The 20,883-nt window shown below is 38.3% G+C and overlaps 1 protein-coding gene across 1 annotated transcript in view; it reads left to right on the top strand.

The window, feature by feature from the left end:
* The first annotated feature begins 2,277 nt into the window (after window positions 1–2,277).
* The window catches only part of LOC108088117 (trissin receptor), a 32,507-nt gene continuing 13,901 nt past the window's right edge, over window positions 2,278–20,883 (top strand). The window contains 4 exon segments of the mRNA XM_017185766.2: window positions 2,278–2,596; window positions 3,448–3,658; window positions 17,259–17,768; window positions 17,771–17,884. Coding sequence (XP_017041255.2) covers window positions 17,306–17,768; window positions 17,771–17,884 — 577 coding nt within the window. The 5' untranslated portion in view covers window positions 2,278–2,596; window positions 3,448–3,658; window positions 17,259–17,305.

The following is a 20,883-nucleotide window of genomic DNA, read 5'->3' as shown; positions in this document are numbered from 1 at the left end:
GGATAACTCTATCATATAGCTGCCATAGGAGAGATCGAAAATTATATATAGAATTAATGGAAATAAATTGATAACATCGTTGTTTTTTATCCCATGATTTTTTGAATATCAAGTTTTTTAACAACGTTTATATTGAGAAAAAAGTTTCATAAAAATCGGTCATCTATATCTTATAGCTGCCATAGGAAAGATCGAAAAATTTTTATCGAAATAATGGAAACAAATTTATAACATCGTTGTTTTTTTATCAGACAAGTATGATTTTTGGAATATAGAGTTTTCTTACGACTCTTGAATTACGAATTAAATTTGATCAAAATCGGACAACTATATCATATAGTCGACATTTGAACAATAGTCGAAAATACGGAAAATGAATAGAAAAATCGTCATAGCTTCGATACTGTTTAGCCTTGTTGTATTTAGTTCGACATATTTGATGACTGCAAGGGTAAATAAGCTTCGGCTTGCCGAAGCTAGCTTCCTTTCTTGTTAAAATTGAAATTCTGTAGGAAACCGAATAAAAGCCTTATTATACGCTTCATTTTAGAGGTCTCGAAATGTGCTGGCGACTCTCAAAAGTTAACAAACCGATTGAGAAGAAGAAGAAGACAAATACATATCGATATGTGTTTTCATTTCTAGGTCAAATAAAATGGATAGAAATTATGGTGCCAATTAATATCTGTATGCAACCTGTTCGATTTGAATTCCTTTTGACATTCACACCTCTCACCCCTTTTTCAACTGCAACTTTGTGCGAGCGCGCTGAGAGCGAGAAAGGATAGAGGAGGATAGAGACATCGTTCGTCAGCGGTTAGAAAGGGATGGGGATCCTCGCTTTTTCGTGACGGCAATTTTCGTGACGGTAATTTTCGTGACGGTCATGAATCGGTTTTACTCCGTCCCCGAAAATCCATAACGCGCCTAAAGAAGTTTCACTTCAAAAATATTAAAAAATATGGCAATGGTAGCAATTGTCCGGACGTGTCGCCAAAAAAAGTTGAATTGCGGTGCCCCTCATAACTCGGTGCTGGATCATCTCAAATCAAAAAATGAAACTTCATTCGTTAGATAATAGTTCGCCCCAGGTAACGCTGTAAAGCTTTTTTGAAAATTGCAATTTTTTAATTTTTTTGAAGACTTTGAAGTGAAAAACACAATTTTTTGGGAAAAAATCGGTTAATTTGTCATTGCGAAATCAAAATTATGAACAAAAAAAAAAAACTCGACAGCGTTACCTCGTAAAATATGTACAGAAATAGTGTTTAAAATTTCAAAAGGATCGGTGCAGTAGTTTTGAAGTTATGAGGGGCACCGACTTTGAAAATAGCGTGTTCGGCAAAATCGATTCAAAGTATTTTTATACGTGAAAATACGCCCAAATACGGTTGTTTAAAACGCTGTAACTCCGTTAGTTTGACTTTAATTGACTCAAAATTTTTACACAATGTTCTCGACATATTAATCATTCAGAAAAAAAAAAAAAAAAAAATAAAAAAAAAATTTTTAAAACCTTACCCTCCCCTTAAATTTTTTCCTTTTTCTTTAAATCGTGCCGTACGATACACGGCTGTCGCCTCTCGGTTGGTTGGGCGGGTGGTGGTCCGTGGAACTACGCGCGAAAAAAATATATAAAAATCCCCCTGCCTTTAAAAAAAAATCTTTTTGTGACTTAACCTGACGTTCGACTACCTCAATTGTTGTTGGGTTCCAGATTTTATCTATCAAACCTCAACAAACAATTTTCAAACTCGCGTGGGCCAGTTTTCCCATCATCTTTTCTCTGTTTTATGTAAAGATGCCCATACATAAAAATTTGTAAGGGGCTCAAAATTGTTTGCTTATATGAATGGCGAGTTACTTCGATTGTCCATTGCTCCAAATCCACAGCAACTGCAGCAGCGGTCGAATCGAATCGAGTGAAATCTGAGACCAAAACATTAGGAAAATATGGTCTTCTTATTTTAGGGCGCCTGCGTCGTGAGTGAGCTGCCGAAAGCCGTCCATAAACAGCCGGCAAAACGCGCGCCAATGTCAGAACAACAGAAAAAGTGCAATAACAACCACAACGACAACAACTTTGCCACTAGTTCAAGTTCAATGCAACAACAACAGCCAGCAGCACGTGACGCAAATGTGGGAAAGCCTCCCACCATAATAAAGAGCGTTAACAGGGCCTGTTAACTTGGCCAGCAGCGGCGGCCGACTGCCGACGACTCGGACGCGATTTCGTTGGCCGCTTTCTTTGGAACGAAACGGCAGACTGTCGCGGCATCTCAAACGAATCGGACGCGAAATGCGAAAATCGGAGGGAAATTCGGCCCCAGTGCTCCGAGTGAATTTTGGATAGTATTTCATTCGCTTTCGGACTAAATAATCGGGGCAACCGCACGCGATTGTGTCAGTTCGCCTTACCGAATGCTCAAGTGAAATCCGGAATTTTTATGATATCGCCAGTGGAAGTAAATCATTTTGAAAGTGCACCGAAGTCTTAAAAAGTGGAATAATAACTAAAAGGATAAAACTATAATTATCTTAAAAGTTTCTTCAAATATAGTTATGAAAAATAAATTTTTCGAAATCGATATTAATTGTAATATTAAAATGCCTGATAATAATTAAAATTATATTAATAATGCTTGGAAAATGTTTTTTGGGTAAACTAAAATCCAAAAAACTGCGCAACATAAAGAGTATTGGGATAAATACAATTTAGAGTAAAGAACAATGTTGAAACCTTTAACTATCTGAGTATAAAAATGCATTTCAAAATACTTAAAACATCTTAAAAACTTAACTTAATTGAACAACTCAAAAAAATTATTTTCCAACTGTTTAAGTGGGATCTTAAAGGACTTTTATCTCGTGGGTAAAAGCTTTTTTAACCTTTGGTGAAAATGTCTTGTGTTACCTCTGCACAAAGAATTAATAACGTTATTGACACAAAAATTAATTATTAATAATAAAATTAATAATTAATAATAAAATATAAATTAATTATATACATGTTTTTATAATAAAATAAAATTAACTACAAAAATTACTGTAATTTTTGTAAGTTTAATTTCGTATTTTTCTTTACATTGCTAAATACTTTCCGGTCTTGTAATTTAAATTGTGAAATATATTTTTTTCCAAAATACATATTTGTTGTATAAATAGAAGTGAACCAAATTGGAGATCCAAAATAAATTTAAGCGCTAAGCGATTGCGAAAACAAAAGCAATTTGTACAATATTTTGAATTTGGAATAAGTAAACAACAAGTCGCGGTAAAACTAGCGCGACGGCAAATAAATGAAGCATTAAGGGCAAAAACCATATTTCAAAGTGCACAAAGCGTTCTGTTTCTAAAATTACAAAATTAAATTTAACGATAAATGGTGTAAAAGCCCGTCGGAGAGCTTTTCTTATTTCGCGACTAAATCAATTGGGCTTACATTAGAAATAGTAATAATGAAATTGTGCTTGTCGAACCATTTAAAATACTGCAAATATAATTGCTTACAACCAGAAAGCGGAGCAACAGCTTTAATGACGACAATTTAAACTTTACATATACGTGTCTCTGCAATAAGCAGAGATCGAAAAAGAAGCAAACCAATAACTCTAAGAGTTCAAAACTGCAACAAAAATACTGTTTTTTAGCAGTCAAGGTAAGAATGGTTTAAATTTAACAACGTAATTACCTTGGTATTTCAGTATCCCAGAACAGACTCATCCTTGTGTCTTTGCATTTCTTACGGAGATTCCCCCATCCTAGTCTGAAATTTGACTTCCAGCTCGTGAAGACACGAATTGTGAGCTTTCCTTCGAAATGCTGAAGAGAATAAATAAAAGTGATGGCAGCTTGTCGCAGGTGTGCCTTAGACCATTTGATTAGGATTGCGTTTTTGTTTTTTGGTTTATTTGTGATTCGGATTTGCGTGTGCGTGTCTCGATTAACAAATAGCAGGTTTGTATTTGTACAGGTCCATGCCTATTTTCGCCATCGCCACCAGGCCACCAGGCCACAACCTACAATCAGATAGACAGCGGTTCATTAAGATACCTTTTGAAAAATGTGTTGACATGCGTCCTGTGAACACACACACGTGTTCATACATGTTGTCTTAAACTGGTTTGGGTCTCCCTTCATGAAATATTAAGTGTGTCCGGAATGAATTACTTAATAACATAGATCTGATGTGTTATGTACTTCGTTCAAGTGTCTTGAGTGTTATGGTCGTACATCATTCTCAAAATACTGTTTGATGCTTATAAAAATATCTGATAAATTGAGGACAACTTATTGCTTCAGATCGCATATCAGTATGGGAAATCAAAAGAACAACAAAATATAAAAAATTAAATTAGGTATTTATATTGTTTAAATAGATCCCCGCAAAACTGGAACACCAATACTTTGACTGAGATTAATTGTTGGGCAAATACAAATCTCAAAACGCGCACATTTAATTTCCGCTAAATCCTGCTTATGAGCGTACTTCAGTTAAGACCACGATTGCGCGTCATTACACGGATTAAACATCATCGTCTGGTTTAGGCCTCCTCAACATCGCCTACAAGTCGACAATCGGCCGTAACTAAATGAAGCGCAAACAGCAAACATTGTCAACTGGACTATGTAGGTGCTGGATTGCCTCTCCTGCCCTGAAGGTCCTCTTCTATGGCACTCTCTGTTTCCGACAGGCTGCTTGAACACCCACAGCAGCATCAAATTAATTTTGGCCTGCGCTTTCTTTGTCAGGCCATCAAGTCATTCATTGAAATTATGGATTTTCGTGGAAGTCACGAATTAATTTAATTATAACGACAAAAATTGTGGGAAAATATCCTATTAACTTATAGCTTAGCTGCAGAGTGCGTATACTTAAACGAAAAAAGGAAGTTAATACAGAAAACGGATCTTTGCATTCTGTGTATAAAAGATATACCATATCTTTATTAAATTTGACAAATATGTGACAGCTTTTAAAACAACCTAGCATCCGAAAGAACCATAGGTTCTAATTGAAAACATAAGTGGCCGAAATATACGTCCCTAAATAATTTTAATTTTAATCGCATTAAGCGATTGTAATAAACATGGTCATCTTATACTACATTTTGAATTTTAAATAAGTAAACAACGAGTCACGATTAAGGGAGCGCACAAGTCAATTGATCAAACAAGTTAATTGATCGAAAATTTCCAAAAAAAATGTAGTATTATCTGCTAGAACATAAAAAGTCCTTTCAGCAACTTCTAAATATTCGGTTTAGACCAGTTACCTGGTTAATTTAAGAAACATTAAATAAGGTCCTCTTAGAAAAACTATCTACATCTGATATTGTATCAAAAGATGGTAGGACGAATATAATTAAATAAAAATCTCAAAGAAGTTAATGCCCTATATATATTTATTTTGGTGTGCTGTCATAAAAAAATTGAAAAAAAAGCCATCTTAAATTAGTTTTTTAGAATGGAAAGTCACGTTTTGCCTTTTTAAAAGCAAAACTAGCCAAAGCACGAATTTTATGTTAACCATATATATGTATATATATATATATATATATATATATATATATAACCCCTAGGGAATATTTTTTTCAATAAACAAGTTAATAAAACTCTTTCATGTGGTAGAGTCGACAGAAGTTACGAGTAGGGGTTCCTCCGCTTTTCTGGCAAGTTATGCTTCTTTACTCCGTAGCATGTGTTTTGGCACTTGTGGTGAAATATGGAGGCAAGGAATAAATTTTAGTATTTTGTTACGTTGCAGGTGCTATTGCTTATTTAAGTCGTAAACCAAATTCCTTGGAATTTACCTTACATATTACGCCATTTGCATTTTGAGTTTGGTAAAGGGGTTTAGTTAATATCTAATATCAGTTCATTACTCCTCCCTTCCAGCTCGTTTTGACTTCTGGGTCACGGAATGAAGATTTTCTGCAGTCCTACCCAAACTGATCCCCAAACTCCCGGTGCAAAATATATGCGGTTTAAAGACCTGGTATTTATCATATTTACTGGTCTGGGGTCAATTATTCATCGCAGAGTTTACATAATGACCCAAATAAACATGTTTGTTGTTTTTAAGCCCCCTACTGTGTGGTTTGCTATTAGAGTCATAAGTCCTAAACTCTGGGTTTCGCGTTGTGCATATTAATGGGCGATTTGTCAGTTGCCTAAAGATATATGATTACTCGCTTGTAAGGTGGGGAAAATATATTACGCCGCTGGATGCAAAATAAATAGAATTAACTTTGCCTTTTTTCAGTTGCGTTGCATACCCACATCAAAAAAATTTAAAATTAACAATCCGAAAACTATATGAGTAATTTGGACCGAAACGTGGTATGAATTGCAAAAATCTACATAGTTTCTGCTCATTATGCTCCAAGTAAAATATTTAAGGCAAGCAACCAAACGAATACCACCGTGTCTAAAAAAATTATCCCTAATCCGGCTGTTACCGCCCTTTGAACTTTAAATTTGTTTTAAATCGATAGCAAAACAACGAATCGTGATGAAGAAATAATTATTTTTCTATTTATTATTTACAAAACAATCAACAGGGAATCGGCTAAAGTTTCAAGTCAGGGTCAAGTCCTTCGAATTGACCTTTGGCGTGAAAAGCGTAAAAATAAGCTACTCCACCACTTCCAACCGCCGGAGACACCAGCCACTTTGCCCTGCCCCAAGTTGGTCCCCGACGTCACGCAATCCTGTGGCTTCCACAATGTAATTTGCGCAATGCATTCATTAAGCATTTTGCTGCTTCTTGGTTTTTTTGCGCAATTTTAAACTCATTTGCATGGAAAGCTGAGTCTTTCCCTGCTACTGAGGATAATTAGGTTCTCGACTCTTAATGCAGGCAGTCGGCGGCGAATTTTGTTTTGTTCACCCAGCCCAACACAAATTTATGCTAACGAACTGGAACAACAGCCGAGCGACGAAACCGCAATCTCATTTGCACAGGAAAAAACAGAACTTCGACACAAATAGCTATGGTTACTATAAAGGGGTCAGATCGGGGCGAAATGGGCATAACTTCCTGTTGCTAGTAACAATAAAGATGAGCGATTTTTTGCGGCAGCAACGGGCGAACGTGGAGACATGCCAAATAAGCTGGGGCATAAACCACAACAAACGTCAAAACAATTTCCGCCCACACAACTTGAGGACTTCGCGACGAGGCTAGAACGCTTTAATAATGTTGGCAGGGATATGGTGAACAAGGTAAGCCAAAAAAGTGGTTAAAAAAGTTGTTGCCGCTTGAATTTTTTTTGCGAGAGCCGAAAGGACGGAAGATGGACTCAAAAACTTGGAGCTACTAAGCCTTATTAGCTGTAAATATAGTTAAACTTAAAAGATAATAGTATAAGGAACCATTTATAAAAAATAAAAGATAGTTTATTTAATTTATTATATTTATCTGCGCTTGTATGAAAAGTTTATCGTTGCATTTGTCGTTAAACTAAAACACTGTTTCATATCACCTTCGCGCACAAAGATCCGAACGCAAATAGAAGTTTTTTTTATTTCAGTTTTAAGTGAAAGGGTGTTTACGCTTCAGCTTCCCAAAGTTAGTTGTTAGGGTGAAGTCCTTTACAGTACGAGTTGTTTAGTCTAACAAAAAAAGGTATTTGGTTGAAAACGAATTCTGCTAAGAACTCAGCCATCCATTATGAAAATAATTATGAAAATTAGTGTCGAAACACTGCAACATTCCACAGTTTCATTGCTGTAAATCAATGAACAGCACTCACGAGTTATCTAAAATTCTATTCTTCATTTATGTGATTTTATTCCATTTGGCAAGCTGACACAATAAATCCAAGCTAGCCCAGAAAAACCCGATTCCCCCGGTCGACAGCAGTCAGAAACACAGGACACCAAGTCAAGCGGTTTGAATTGAGCGAGCGCAAAAAGAAAAGTTTGTGGAAAACAAAAAACTATTTTGTCAAGCGGGCATTCCATGATTCGCAATGTGTGGCAAGTGGGTGAAAAAAGCCAGAAAAAATAGGTTTTCCTGTGCGATGGTTAAAATGTTTGCATTTTCTGTCAAGGTGCAATTGTTCGATTACAGGGCGTGGCCAGGAACACGTTTCACCCATCGCATTGAGTATGAAAATTGCCAGATAATCGAAAGGGCCTGCAAAAAGTTAGAATGATTACATGGTCGAATAGGGAGGTGGCAATTCCGATGAAGATACATGTTAAACTCCAGAAAAATAAGTGACATATACTCAGGAAAGCATTGTGATGATGAAATGAAGTCCTCGGTCAAGACAATTGGTCTTGGTACCAAAAAAAATAACATTTAAAGTCGAAACTTCCAGCCAACTGTTTAAAGCTATCTGGCTGAAAGAGGAAAACGAAATGGCCGGACAATATAATACTTTTGATTAAGACAGATCACGATCGTTTTTTTTACACGGGATGTAAAAGTTGAGGTGTAAAAATTCAATGTCGGAAAAGTTACAGAGAATGTATAAACCTTTGGGTCTTTAGCAAATACGGGATACTCTTTTACTTTACGAGTAATGCTTTTTACTAATTTGCTTAGAAATAATGAAAAATAATGCTTAGATCAACAACGGCATAATTTAAGCGGGGTAAAGCGACAAAATCTACTCATTCACCTTGTTCACAATCTCCAGAATTCGAAAAAACCCCAAAAAGTGCTTAAATATTTCCTACTTCAATGTAAAGACAAACTCCCGGACAAACCCGGAACTCATAAATCCAATCATAAGAAGCGAGGTAATATATTTGTTAAAATTTGTCAAAATAGCTCCTAGCCAATCTTAAGGGGCATTGAGATCTTTGGCGTATTGTCCTGCTCCATTTCCTAAGTGGGGCTAATGTTAGGCTATCAATTCGGATGCTCTTATGCAAGCCCATAAATTGCTGTCTTGACGGGAGGAGAAAACATAAAACGCTACAACAACGTGGACAACATAAACTCGGCGAGTAAATCACATTTTTCGTTTGTGTGTTTGAATTCCATGGCATAAATTAAATTTAACGTTCGCCAGCGATGTCAGCCCACAAGTGGAAGGGGACGAGCTCAGACAAAATCAATTTTCGCCTCCGAGTTTTACCTGCACTTTCAGCGAATTGCCAAGAAGATGGCGCTTAACTGATAAACTTACGAGCTCCCAACCCGAGGGTATTCGTGTAGGTGTCTATAGGCGGAAAGGCTACGGGGAGCTGGTTAAAGGATCTTTGCCGCAAGGACAAATGATTATGAACGCAGATAGCAGCGGCGCACACAAAATGGCATTTGGCAGATAGGGCGAGCTGCCTTGGGGCAACGCCTTCGCATCAGCAGGGGTTTTAACGCCAGATGGGGCATATTTCGGCAGGAACGCTCAGGGACATTTGGTATAGGACTTCTTAATACCCTCTCTACTTTAAATAATTCCAAAACTCTTTTACACGGTGTTGCACCTGTTGATGATAAATGAAAGCGGCGATGCAACATTACCTCTATGGTTGATTTGGATAACGACCTTAAAATAATTTAACAAGATTCTTGATTGGCCTGGAAGGATTTTGTGGAAACTGCTCAGAACTTGCTGACAATCCGCATCAACCTCGGAAGTTGTGCACACTCTGCAAGATTTTGGATGTAATAATGTTCTTGAATTTCAAATGAGTAAGCCCCAAGTTGCGCAATTTCCCGGAAAGTTTCGTGTTTTGCTCGGGTAATCCCCTATTAATTGAATCGAATGGCGAAACTTGGCTTATCATCTAACCATGGCAGCACGGCGTCGTGTGAAAAACTTGTCAAATGCCGCATACGTGACGCTGTTCCTTGGCATTTGGTGAGTTTTAACCTATTCAGCATCTCGGCATCTCGGCATCTTGGCATCGGAAGGCAGCAGGGTCATCGAAAGTTTGGCGCAATTGCGAAGAGGTTGATTTGCTGTGAGTGCCACTGAGTCCCGTGGTGTTGCCAAATGTCAATCGCATTACTCTCAGCCGGGCTGACCTCAGAGTGTTTGCCACATCGGTTCCTCGCGAACGTGTGTGTTCTTCTTGGGAGAACTGGTTGGACTAATTGTTGGCCATTTGATTAGTGTAACTTACAAGACGACCAGATGGACTCTTGGCTATGCAAACGACTTTATTACACATTTTACGACTTTCGTCGCGCCGAGCTCTGCACATGGTGCGTATTGTTCTTCCCTCGATGAGTTGGCCGGCAAAGTTGCGCCAGACGGCATCCAAAATTATGAGTGGCCGAGAGCAGTTTCAGTATTGGTCTTGTTTTTTCCAAGTGCTTGATTAATTTTCCAGCAAAAAGTTTTCCACCCCCCAATCGCTCACCCCGGCTGTCTAGCCTTCATAATTATAATGTAATATTTATGTGGCTGCCTGCCGCCGGAAAGTCTGTCCGTCTGTCCGTCTGACCGACACTTGAGGATGATGAATGTCCCGAGCATATTTTCAAGGCTCGCCCAGGCCATTGTTTCAATTCCTATCTTTAGTTGTGGTCTTGCCTAATTAATGAGCTGAAGGCTTCCCGGGGCTCTCGTTTTCCGCACTTTCTCCTCGGCAAAATCACAATACACTTGAGCGTGTCCATCCGTCCGTCCCACCTCCTCGTTATGGCACCACACAAGTGTCGATGCCTCCGGGACTTCGCCTGCCAGCCTCTCCGGGTTGCTCCATGTTAGCTGTCGCATTAGGACTCATTTAAAATCGAGTCAGGCGGTGTTGTGGGAATATTCCCATAAGAGGAAAGTGCCTATTATACCTTAGCAGTTCGGAGTGAAATCGCTTTCGAAATTCGCTTTTTTGCTGGCGTGTTTTATATCACCTTAAGTGCTGCGTAAACCTGGAGTGGGTCGGGCCGGATTCGATCAGGACCTCTTGCACGATTTTGTTCTACTTGAATAACATGGCTGAAATACTGGTGACCAGTGAAGGGCCAGGAAAATGAAGGGTCGGCTCAGGCGTGCCACCTCAATTTAATTCCCTCACAACCTCAGCTCGCATGTTTGCTTGCGTAAACTACAGGTTATAAGCTGGATTCTATTTGCATTCAAACCAAGATAAAAATAGTTCCAAAAGGGTTTTCTCAATTTCCATTCGGAATTGATTTATAGTTAAGATTAAAGCTGATGTGGCTCGGTCCGAAAGGATGGCCTGTGAAAAGATTCCGTAACGAAACTCCGGGTAAATTGGAATTTTTAATGTTTTTTAAAGTGGCCTTCGGATGGTTTTTGGTTTCCCGCTGAGAAATCCAGCGGCTTAGTCCACCGCGCATATCGCTGTCATTTCCGGCCCTCGTTTCCAAATTTTCTCACGCCCATATATGTCAGCCCCGGAATTCCCCAAAGCCAAAAGTTGCTCCAGTCTCAATAAAAATTTTCCAGTGGGCACTTTTCCGCTGGAAAAGTTGTTCTGCGGACGGCGCGAGCAGGCGCCGAAAACTTTGCATAATCTTCCCCTATATCTTGCGGCGGCTGTCATAAATTATTCGCTGTCGAAGCGAACGGCGCTGGTGCGCAGCTTAAAGGAACAAGTTAAATGCAAATTTAAGGAATTCTGTCGGGAAGAGAGGCTGCCAATTGCCATTTAAGTCGCTTCTCCGTTCGCAATCCGAGCCACGTTAATTTCCGAGGTCCCCATAAATATGCAACTCGAGCAGCTGGCGTCGCCGACTCCTTGCAGCACTGTTGTTGCACAAATTGGACGCCCGTCGCGATACCGCCATTTGAGCCGATGTTGTCTGCTAAATTGGCTTCCAATAGCGTGGACCACGCCAAGAGGTTTGATGCCCCCGCCCCTCGAAACCCTCCACTCCCCTCCGAGCCGCCCGTTTGCAAACAATAGTTCCACAGCATATTTCTGGCAAACAATGCCTCGGCTGGCCAAAGGACAAAAGGTGAACAAGGTCGGGCCGCACACATTCCGGCAGCCACAGCGTGGCAAATCGTGAAAACGCATTTTTCCTGCGCCACCTTCGAGCGGGTGTCGCCTTGCAATGCTGGCCCCCAAAACTGTGGCTGTGGTTTTCCCCGCATCGCCGGACTGCGAACCAAATCCCCAACGGAAATGTGGAAGCGAACACGTGAGTTCGAATTTACGGCTCAAAAGGTGCTAACATTAATCTAGCAGCGACATTACTACGTGGGTTTTGGGTATGTTGGAAAGGACATTTTATGTTATGATATAAATTCTGTTATATATTGCTTACCCACTAGTTACTTTCAGAAATAAATGTTATCTTTCAAGTTTACAATTGGGAAGTAGCCAATGAGGTTCAGGCGGTGTCGTTTTCTTTAGAATTAGATTACTTTCTACTCTAATTAATCTACGAAGGGAGGAAACAGAGACTATTTACTCAGTTTATACTATAAGTTCCCCCGCAACGGCATTCTACGAACCAAAGGTGCTCAAAAGCCCTAAATGAATATTTTCACAACTTTATCTTTTGTTATATGTTATTTTCTGTTCTTAATCGTCTTCAGTCATTATTCCGGTTGACAATTGCATTGACTTGACTATAACAGTAATACAAGAAATTGGAAAGTCAATTGAAAGATATCCAAATCATGAATAACTTTATTTTCTTAGGTTATGCAATGGTATGAAAAAGCCCAGGTCTATGTGATGCGAATTTTCGCACTTTCAGGCAAATCTAATATTTGTAGACATAGAAAAAAGTTTGATATTCCTTTCACAAATTGATGCGTGAATTCATAGCATACTTTCATGAGTAATCGAAGAAATGTGGTGCGCGCATGCTTAAACTTTTTGCATAAATTCATGCAACATTTAATCTCGGTGTATGGTAATTCTTTATAACTTGTAACTTCTAAAGTTTGAGAAGGTCATGAAAGTAGTGGAAAGACTGATATGTTGGGCTTCGAGGTTTTCATTGGTTGAACCAAAAATAAAACTCGTTTCTTACATATAAAAAATACATTGTTAATATATACATTAAAGTTTGTTTGCGTGGAAACGAGAAAGGTATCTCGATTAAAAATGTCTTTGGGTCACAGAATCTAAAAAGAACTAAAAAACAAACGGCCACTGCAATTCTTCCCAGATTCGCACTTAAATTATGTCCGTACCAGTTTTAAAACTATCCTGTCTTTTCATCGAATTTTTTTGTTGCGATAGGTACAAACCGATTTTGTGAACACCTGTAAACATTTTAAAGTTCCGTAGACTTAGTAAAGATTCAAAAGAGTAAAAATTTCACCTTTAAAGTTTCGGTTTTAAAACAAGCCATATACAAATCCCGATTTTTAAGGTTTCGTTTTTTTGTCAAATAAAATAAAGGAGATTCCAAAAAACTCTTATTTGACGTTGAGGCGGTATACAATTGTCCTAAAGATTCAGTATAAATTACAAATATGACACAAATAGATAATCCAATTTAAAATTTATTTAAAAATCTGTATCAGTTTTTATGTTAACAAGTCTAAAATTGCAAACGATAACGACAAAAAGAATGTAGTGACAGCTAAACAAAAAATTAAGATACATCGTTTCCTTTTCTGTATCTACGAGCTACGTTGTTAGTGCAGTTCGAACTTGTTAAAATATCAGAATTACTTATCAAAATACTGGCATGTAAGGAATACCTTTAAAGAACAGACCAACACTATGTGAAATTCATCGAGCTGATTTTTCATATTTCTCTGTGGAAAGATAATAAGCTAAAAGGCAGCCAAGCCCGATGTTGCAACTCATAGTTTTGGCTGCCAAAAATTTAAAAGTACTTCGGAATATAAATCAAAGCTATCGTGAGGGCTTCCTTGCATTTCCTCTGCGATGGTAGCCCTAGCTTCCTCACTTGGTGCTCACTCACATGTCTGGCAGAGGACAAGAGCTGACTCAGTGGCAGCCATTTTTCACTTGGCTCGTGTCGGCACACTCAATTACCACCTAATGTCCTTACCCGAGCACAATTTACGCAAACATTGGGATGCGGATTGGCAGAGAAAGTGGCTGCAAGATGGGAAAATGGGACCCGAATTCCAAATGCCCACGCTCCGCTGCCAACCGAATGCAACATGAATTCGCATGCCGCAATTTCAGCTGCTGATTTCAACCCTACAAAAACAGAAAAATAATATTTTTTGTGCTTTTTGTACGCTGTGCGGGTCAGTTGAAATGAGATTCCTTTATTCGGATATGGTCTTTGGCTGAACAAAACATTACATAATTCTCTGGGGTATTTTTGTGCTTATAATTGAAAATGCAGTCTTAGAAATTCGATTCAGACCGACAACTGTAAAAAACCTATTTGCACAATAAAATATCTTTAATTCGTTGTTCTCTTATTTTATTTTAAATAATCGAATAAACACGATTGTCTATAGTAAGTCTTTAAAAATTTGATCTACACTCGAATGCATTTGTATCATTTGTAGCATCATTTTTTAAATTTTTTTTATAAGTAAATTTATATTTTTTAGAAAATTACATATTACATTGGGATTCAGTAGAATAGCATTGAATATGTGTGATAAAACGCCACTTTTTCGGCTCATCAAAAAATTAAAAATTTTGTTGAGAATTAACCGGAAAAAGATACTTTTCACTACTATTCCCCTTTAAGCGCTCAGTAAATAAAAATACAAAGAAACAAAAACAAAATATATTTTTTACCATCTTTATATGGTTATGAAATAATTATTTTTATAAAATAAAAAAAGGAAAACCATTTAACAGAAGTCATCAAGCTTAGGTTTGTTAAGAATAAAAAGTCAACTGAATTGAAATATTTTCCGGAAGTGGAGTGCCAAGGAATAATTTTAAACTGTTAGCTCAAGCACGAGTACTTGGTGAGTATAAATAAAAAGCCCTGGGGAAATAAAACATATCGAATGGGGAGCCTTTATTGCACTTGCTGCTGGTTTTTAATTAAATCAGTATCAGCCAAATCAATTTAGACGTCAAAGCCCCGGCGAAAGCCAGTTTTCATTTGTCTCAGGCTTATGGCTCCTTAGGAGCGCCAAGTACCCAGTCAAACTGAAAGCCGCTTGGCTCATTAAAGCGCCAAACAATTTCCTCACTTCCGTTCCGGAAGTCGTCAGCAGCGCGACAATCCCTTCGCACTCACATTACCTCTCCGCTTTCGTTTTCATGAAAAGCGTTTTAAATGCATTTGGGGAAGCCAAATAAAAATCAAAGTACCAAGCAACAAACGGAGAATATTGCTAAGGAATTTACTATGCAATTCCACTTAACTATTTGAAGCAACCACTTGTTTGTTCATGCTAAGTTCTTTTAGATTTCAGTAAGAATTTTAAAAATACCAAGAAGTATATAGCCGTTACAGTATGCCTTTCTAGTTTCTATGGTTTTATGGTTGGGTTAGTATGCAGATTCTGGTGATGCCCACGAAGTTTTGATAGCAGGGAAATGTGTTTGCATACACATGTGTTTTTTTTTGGTATACTATATGTATGATATATTTATGACAGTCGACTGTAGCGTGTTTCCTTTTTCTTTCTTTATTGCTTACATTTTTGGTAAGCAACTGACCAAAAATGGAATTTTATATCATAAACATAGAAAAGTGTGGTTTTGGCAAACAAAAATGTAAACGGAAGAGTACGTAATTTAAAAAGATATTACTGAAAGTGTATCAAAAAAATCTTAATCCGCGTAATGTTTTAACTCAAAACTTTTTCTATTCATTTTGTATATCTTCACTGATTGATTGATTGATTCACTGATCACTCCTATGATAACTATATAAAGTCGTTCGATTTTCTTAAAAATAAATTTGATGTTCGAGATTCGTTATAAAACGGGTTATTCAAAAAATAGTGCTTGTTTCATAGAAAATTCGACCGACTATAAACTGCTTGCAAAACCTATACAGCTTTAGGTAAAGGCTTTAGATCGGTTCAAGAATATGTGTACTTTAGGGGCCTGAGATGTATCCTTTAAACTTCTGACTGAAATTAGAATTCCCTCTGCAAGGGTATAAAAATAACGAAGTTATGTGGTCTTTACATATATACATATGTGCCGTGTGTCTGGCAGACACTGTTTTTCGATACGATCTAGGATTAGAAAAACACTCTAGGGAAAACTCTTTCGTCAAGTATTTATTACTAGGCATTTATACGGATAGAAAAGCGGAGTCGTCTACAAGACTTGTGGGTGTAGAAGTGGACGTGGCAAACTTTTGAAAGACACACGCAGTTATCAGTAGAATCAAAGTCACTAAATGCAAAATAAAATATGGTGGTAGAGTTATAAAGTGTAATTTCTCAGAAGAGGCTTGTTAGAATATGTCGCGTTATTCCAGTTCACGTTCATCCCGAAATTCCTGATTTCCTCACAAGAAATGCCTGTGAAACTGGATTACAACCTGAACTGCATAATATCACAAAGTACCACAGAGGTTAGTTCAGATTTGGGACAACAGTGAATAGTTTAGGTGGACATTTTATATAGTTGACACATCTTGCTGCACGGGGACTTTACGATTCAGCAGCGTTAATTACTCGACTGTCATTATGTTTACGTATGCTTGATGTTGTGTGTTTAAACGCGAGTGTTTATTAATTAGAGCACGTACACAAGCCCAGAGAGCAATAATCAAAGCTACAAACAGCGGAGGAGGTGGAGAGTATTATGATATTGCCAACTGCACTCGCGTAATTAGCAACAAAGCGTAGTGCATATTAAAAACAGCAGCCAGCAGCCAGCAGAGTGATGTGGAAATCGGAAGTGGGGAACCCAGTGTTTGCATGCGTGGCAAATGGAAAATCATAATTTCTTTTTTAGGCGAGTGCTCGTGTCCGCATTGGCACACAAATGTTTTAATTATGCTCATTATTTAAGGCGGCTTAATTAAAAAGTCCACTCGAATCGGCGTAGGCAGTAGAAATAGCCGTGAATTGCGTAGGCGGCACGAACAGAATAAAACGTCTTCCTTTCAGATCCAAGTTTAATTGCCGAAAGACACAAGAGACGTGACTCTGTGGTTAATGAACCAGCGCAGTCCTCGATGCCAGTAAGTCGATTAAAGTCGGGAAAGGAAGTTAACTTTGGCATACTGACCGTCGTTTTTAATTTCTCTTTATATAAAGTGGGGTTGGTTGGGAGCTATTTGACATATGGCATATGTCTTCGGGTAACCTTACAACAGCTATTTGGCGGAAATTGAGTGATACCGTTTGTGTTTGTAAATAATGTTCACGATGGTCGCGAGATAATCTTGAATAGGTTGTTCTGTTCCAACGGACTAATTCCCCGCTTTCTCTGCTTTCTCCTTGCAGCTGCACACATTGCTTGTACTCCGGGGAGTCGACGTCGTACGCACGTAATGATGATGACGACGACATGGAGGTCCTGGCGACAGGAATCGGAAGTAGAGCATCGTAAACAACGAAGGCAAACTGTCGGCGCAAACATATCAGCGGCTTACGACGATAACAGTGATAATGACGATGGCCACCACGGGCTGGCGCATAATCAAAACAATGTCGGCCAAAACAGCTCTGCGAGTTTTAGCACTTCCGCCGTCGGACAGCCGGAGCCGCAACTCCCGCCCGCCGGACCCCACCTCTCCGGCTGGGCAGTGCTGCTCCTCCTCCTTGCGGCTTCCGCCCCTTTGTCCTCCGCCAACTTCTCCACCAGCACCACCACCACCATCACCACCATCACCACATCTACCAGCAATCTGTCCGTCAACGGCAGCGGCACAGATTACGTCCTGCTCCCCGGCGGGCCCACCACCCCGTCGGTTCCTGCGCAGGCCACCGGGAATGCGGGGGTCGGGGGTGGGGGGAGTACGAGGACGAGGAGGATGCGGAGAAGGCCAGCGAGTACATCTTCGATCGCACCGATGTGCGCATAATATTCATCACCCTTTACACGCTGGTGTTCTGCTGCTGTTTCTTTGGTGAGCCCAACAAACTTCATTCCAAAACGTCAGGGGTTTGTGGTGGGAATGTAGGTCTACAGGGCCTTTAATCCAGGCAAGTTGCTTACTAAATCAGGCCTGGCTAGAAATTAATGTTTGATTACACCGAAACAGCAGCATTTTTGCTCACCGGGGAGTGTGAATTTACTGCTGACTTGCCAATTACTCAACGCCGAGCTGTTTGGAATGTGCAGTTCTTTTTGTTCAGTCTCTCGGGCAACGTTTAGCAATTTCGGGGATTTTGTGTATCTTTTTAGCCATCGAGGTTTGGGGGAAGGGTTTCTGCTTAGATAACTCATAATTCAGGCGCCTCCTGATGTGTAACAGCCTCATTTTCGTTCGCTCCAACAACTTAGTACCCTTAATGACTACCGAAGTTCGAGATTATTATTAGATTTTAGATCTTGGCTAAAGTCTCGGAATAATCGAATATCCTGGCAAAGACTGCCTGAAAGTAGTTTACAGTTGTTTTTGTGCCTTTATTTCTGCGAAGAGATAATATTTCTGAAGAGCTATTATCCTGTTTATCCTAAAAGAATTGAAACGTTGAATAGTTTGGTATTCGCTTCGTCCGCTGAGGAAAAATCCCTTAGTCTATACCTTCTTTGTTTATAAGACACTTTGCATGAGAAAATGTCTTGGATAAGCATAAGTAGATTTACTCGAGTATTGTGTTAAAGTTGTCGGACTTGATGAATAATGTGTCCAGCTCGACTTCCTTTGATGTATTCAAAATTAGGCTATGCAGGTCATATTATACATAGTTTTTACTACTACATAATTTTTTAATTTGTGCAAGTGAATAATATAGGATTATTATATAGGATAAAAAAGTTTTTTAAGCTCTTACCAAAGTATACACTCAGGACCTAACAAATATTAAGATTAAGTACAAGTTAATCGCTTTCCTTATAAGTTCAATTCTAGCTAGGAACTAGAATGAGTTGGTAATTGAATTAGTTATAAAACTAATGGTCAGTTCACCCTACAAGTAATACAGCTTAGAAAAAAGTTTTCAGTGCAGACAAAGGGTCTTCATTTTTTTTTATTTTACCAGTTCTTTGTGTGTAATATATAAAATAAAACTGGCCAGCAATAAAGTCAAGTCTGTATTTTGCAACTCAAGGATTTACCACACCATCGCGCTTTTAAATAACAGCCATTAATATAAACCACTCATTAAGCCATTTGTTATTTGTTTCTGCAATGCTTAATTGCAGACACACATAAATATAGGATGGCCTGAACTTCGCGTGTTATCTGGCAAGGACGGTTAGAATCAATTATGTCGTTCGATTGGGTGCTTCGGGGGTTGACCAATCTCGGCCATCCTGGCTGTAGGCTTTATGACCCGCAGTGACAACAGGATCCACATAAAAGAGGGGAACATGTGTACTCGCCATTCCAAATGGCGACAAATGGCCGTCCATTAGACGCAGACATGGGGCGTGGAGGGGCGTCGGCAGACAATTGCAATATGGAAGCAACTTATTCGGACCCACAGGCCACCGGAATGTGGAAGTGGAAGTTTGGGGGAGGGGCGCCCAGCTTCCGCACTCTGCCTCTAAATTTACATGGTGCAGTCACGTTTAAAGCTCCTGTTTGTCTGCTGTTGGGATATTTGTTTCTTGCTGTCACTCGAACATGCTACTTTATTGCCACTTTCAAAGCTTTGAGTAAGCGGCAATGGTTCTTTTTGTGTCCTTCACTAATTGCTGTGGCCTTGGGAATCGTTTAAATACAGTTCTGCGGGCGTTCAATATGTATATATGTATATTGAGAGGGCTTTCTGCATATTACGTCATCTCGCTTTTCAATTTATGAATTCGCATACCGTCAAAAACTAAACGCCGCCAGCATTTCATTGCAATTTCTGGTAAAGTTGGACAGTTGGAATATGAAAATGACAGAAATAATTTTTTAAATGTTGTTTTTATAGATTCAAAATATGGAGTTAGCTTTAACTAATTTAGCTGCTCTGCACAAATAAGTTGAAAAATTGAAGTTCTAAAACAAGGTAGAAACATTTTATAAATTAAACCACCTTCAACTAGTTTTTGCTGTTTTAAATTATTAAATTGAGCTTTTAAATATATATATATATATACATATATATATATATATAGGTATATTAATATATATAAATATATTGTAACTCAGACATTGTTAATAAGAAATTAAAACGAAATTTTAGAGCTGATTAACGTAATAGATTTATTTTGAAAAAAAAAGTTGCACATCAAAAGTAACGAACTCTAGGGCTATATATAAGTCGAGTATTTGGAAAATGTATGTACAGAAGACTTTGACTTAAGTTGTATCTACTGTATGCAAATAAACTATGGAATGGCAGCGTACAGCGTATATTAGAAATATTTGGGCGCAGAAAAATCTAACTTGTTAAGAACAAGCAAATTACTGTAAAACCGTTAGGTTCTTTATACAAACAAAAAAATAATATTGAAAAAATTTTAACAGGTTTTCAACACCAAGGGATCAAGCTAAATTCTGACTTTCATTTACAATTTCGACACATAATTAACTAAAGTCTTGGTATGCAAAGTTTCTTTTTGAGCTTAAATACTAGCAGACTTTTTATATGTTCTATATATACTAATTGCTTTTTAAAACAACCGCCTGCGGTTGCCACTAGAAATTCAAGTGAAATAATGTTTTCTTTTAACTATTGCTTTTTTTGTTCAAGGTAATTAAATTTCTGGTATAAACACATGTTTTTTTCAGAAAGTCCCAGATTTGTTTTTGATTTGAGTGAATCAAAAAGGTATTGCTGAAACTTAAGATGGTGTCCACTTAAAAGTACTTTAAAGATTAACTGACTGACTTAATAAAACAATACAAATTAATAAAACAAACGAAAGACTTCTTGCTTTCTTATGTATGGCTGTTACACACATATGTATTTGTAAGTTAAGAGCTCTCCACTGGTACTCCCCTTACAAATCCTGATGCAGTCCGCT

This window comes from Drosophila ficusphila, unplaced genomic scaffold (genome assembly GCF_018152265.1).
Source record: "Drosophila ficusphila isolate 14025-0441.05 unplaced genomic scaffold, ASM1815226v1 contig_636, whole genome shotgun sequence".
NCBI classification, from domain to species: Eukaryota; Metazoa; Arthropoda; class Insecta; order Diptera; family Drosophilidae; genus Drosophila; species Drosophila ficusphila.
This window is presented reverse-complemented; position numbering and strand designations above follow the sequence as displayed.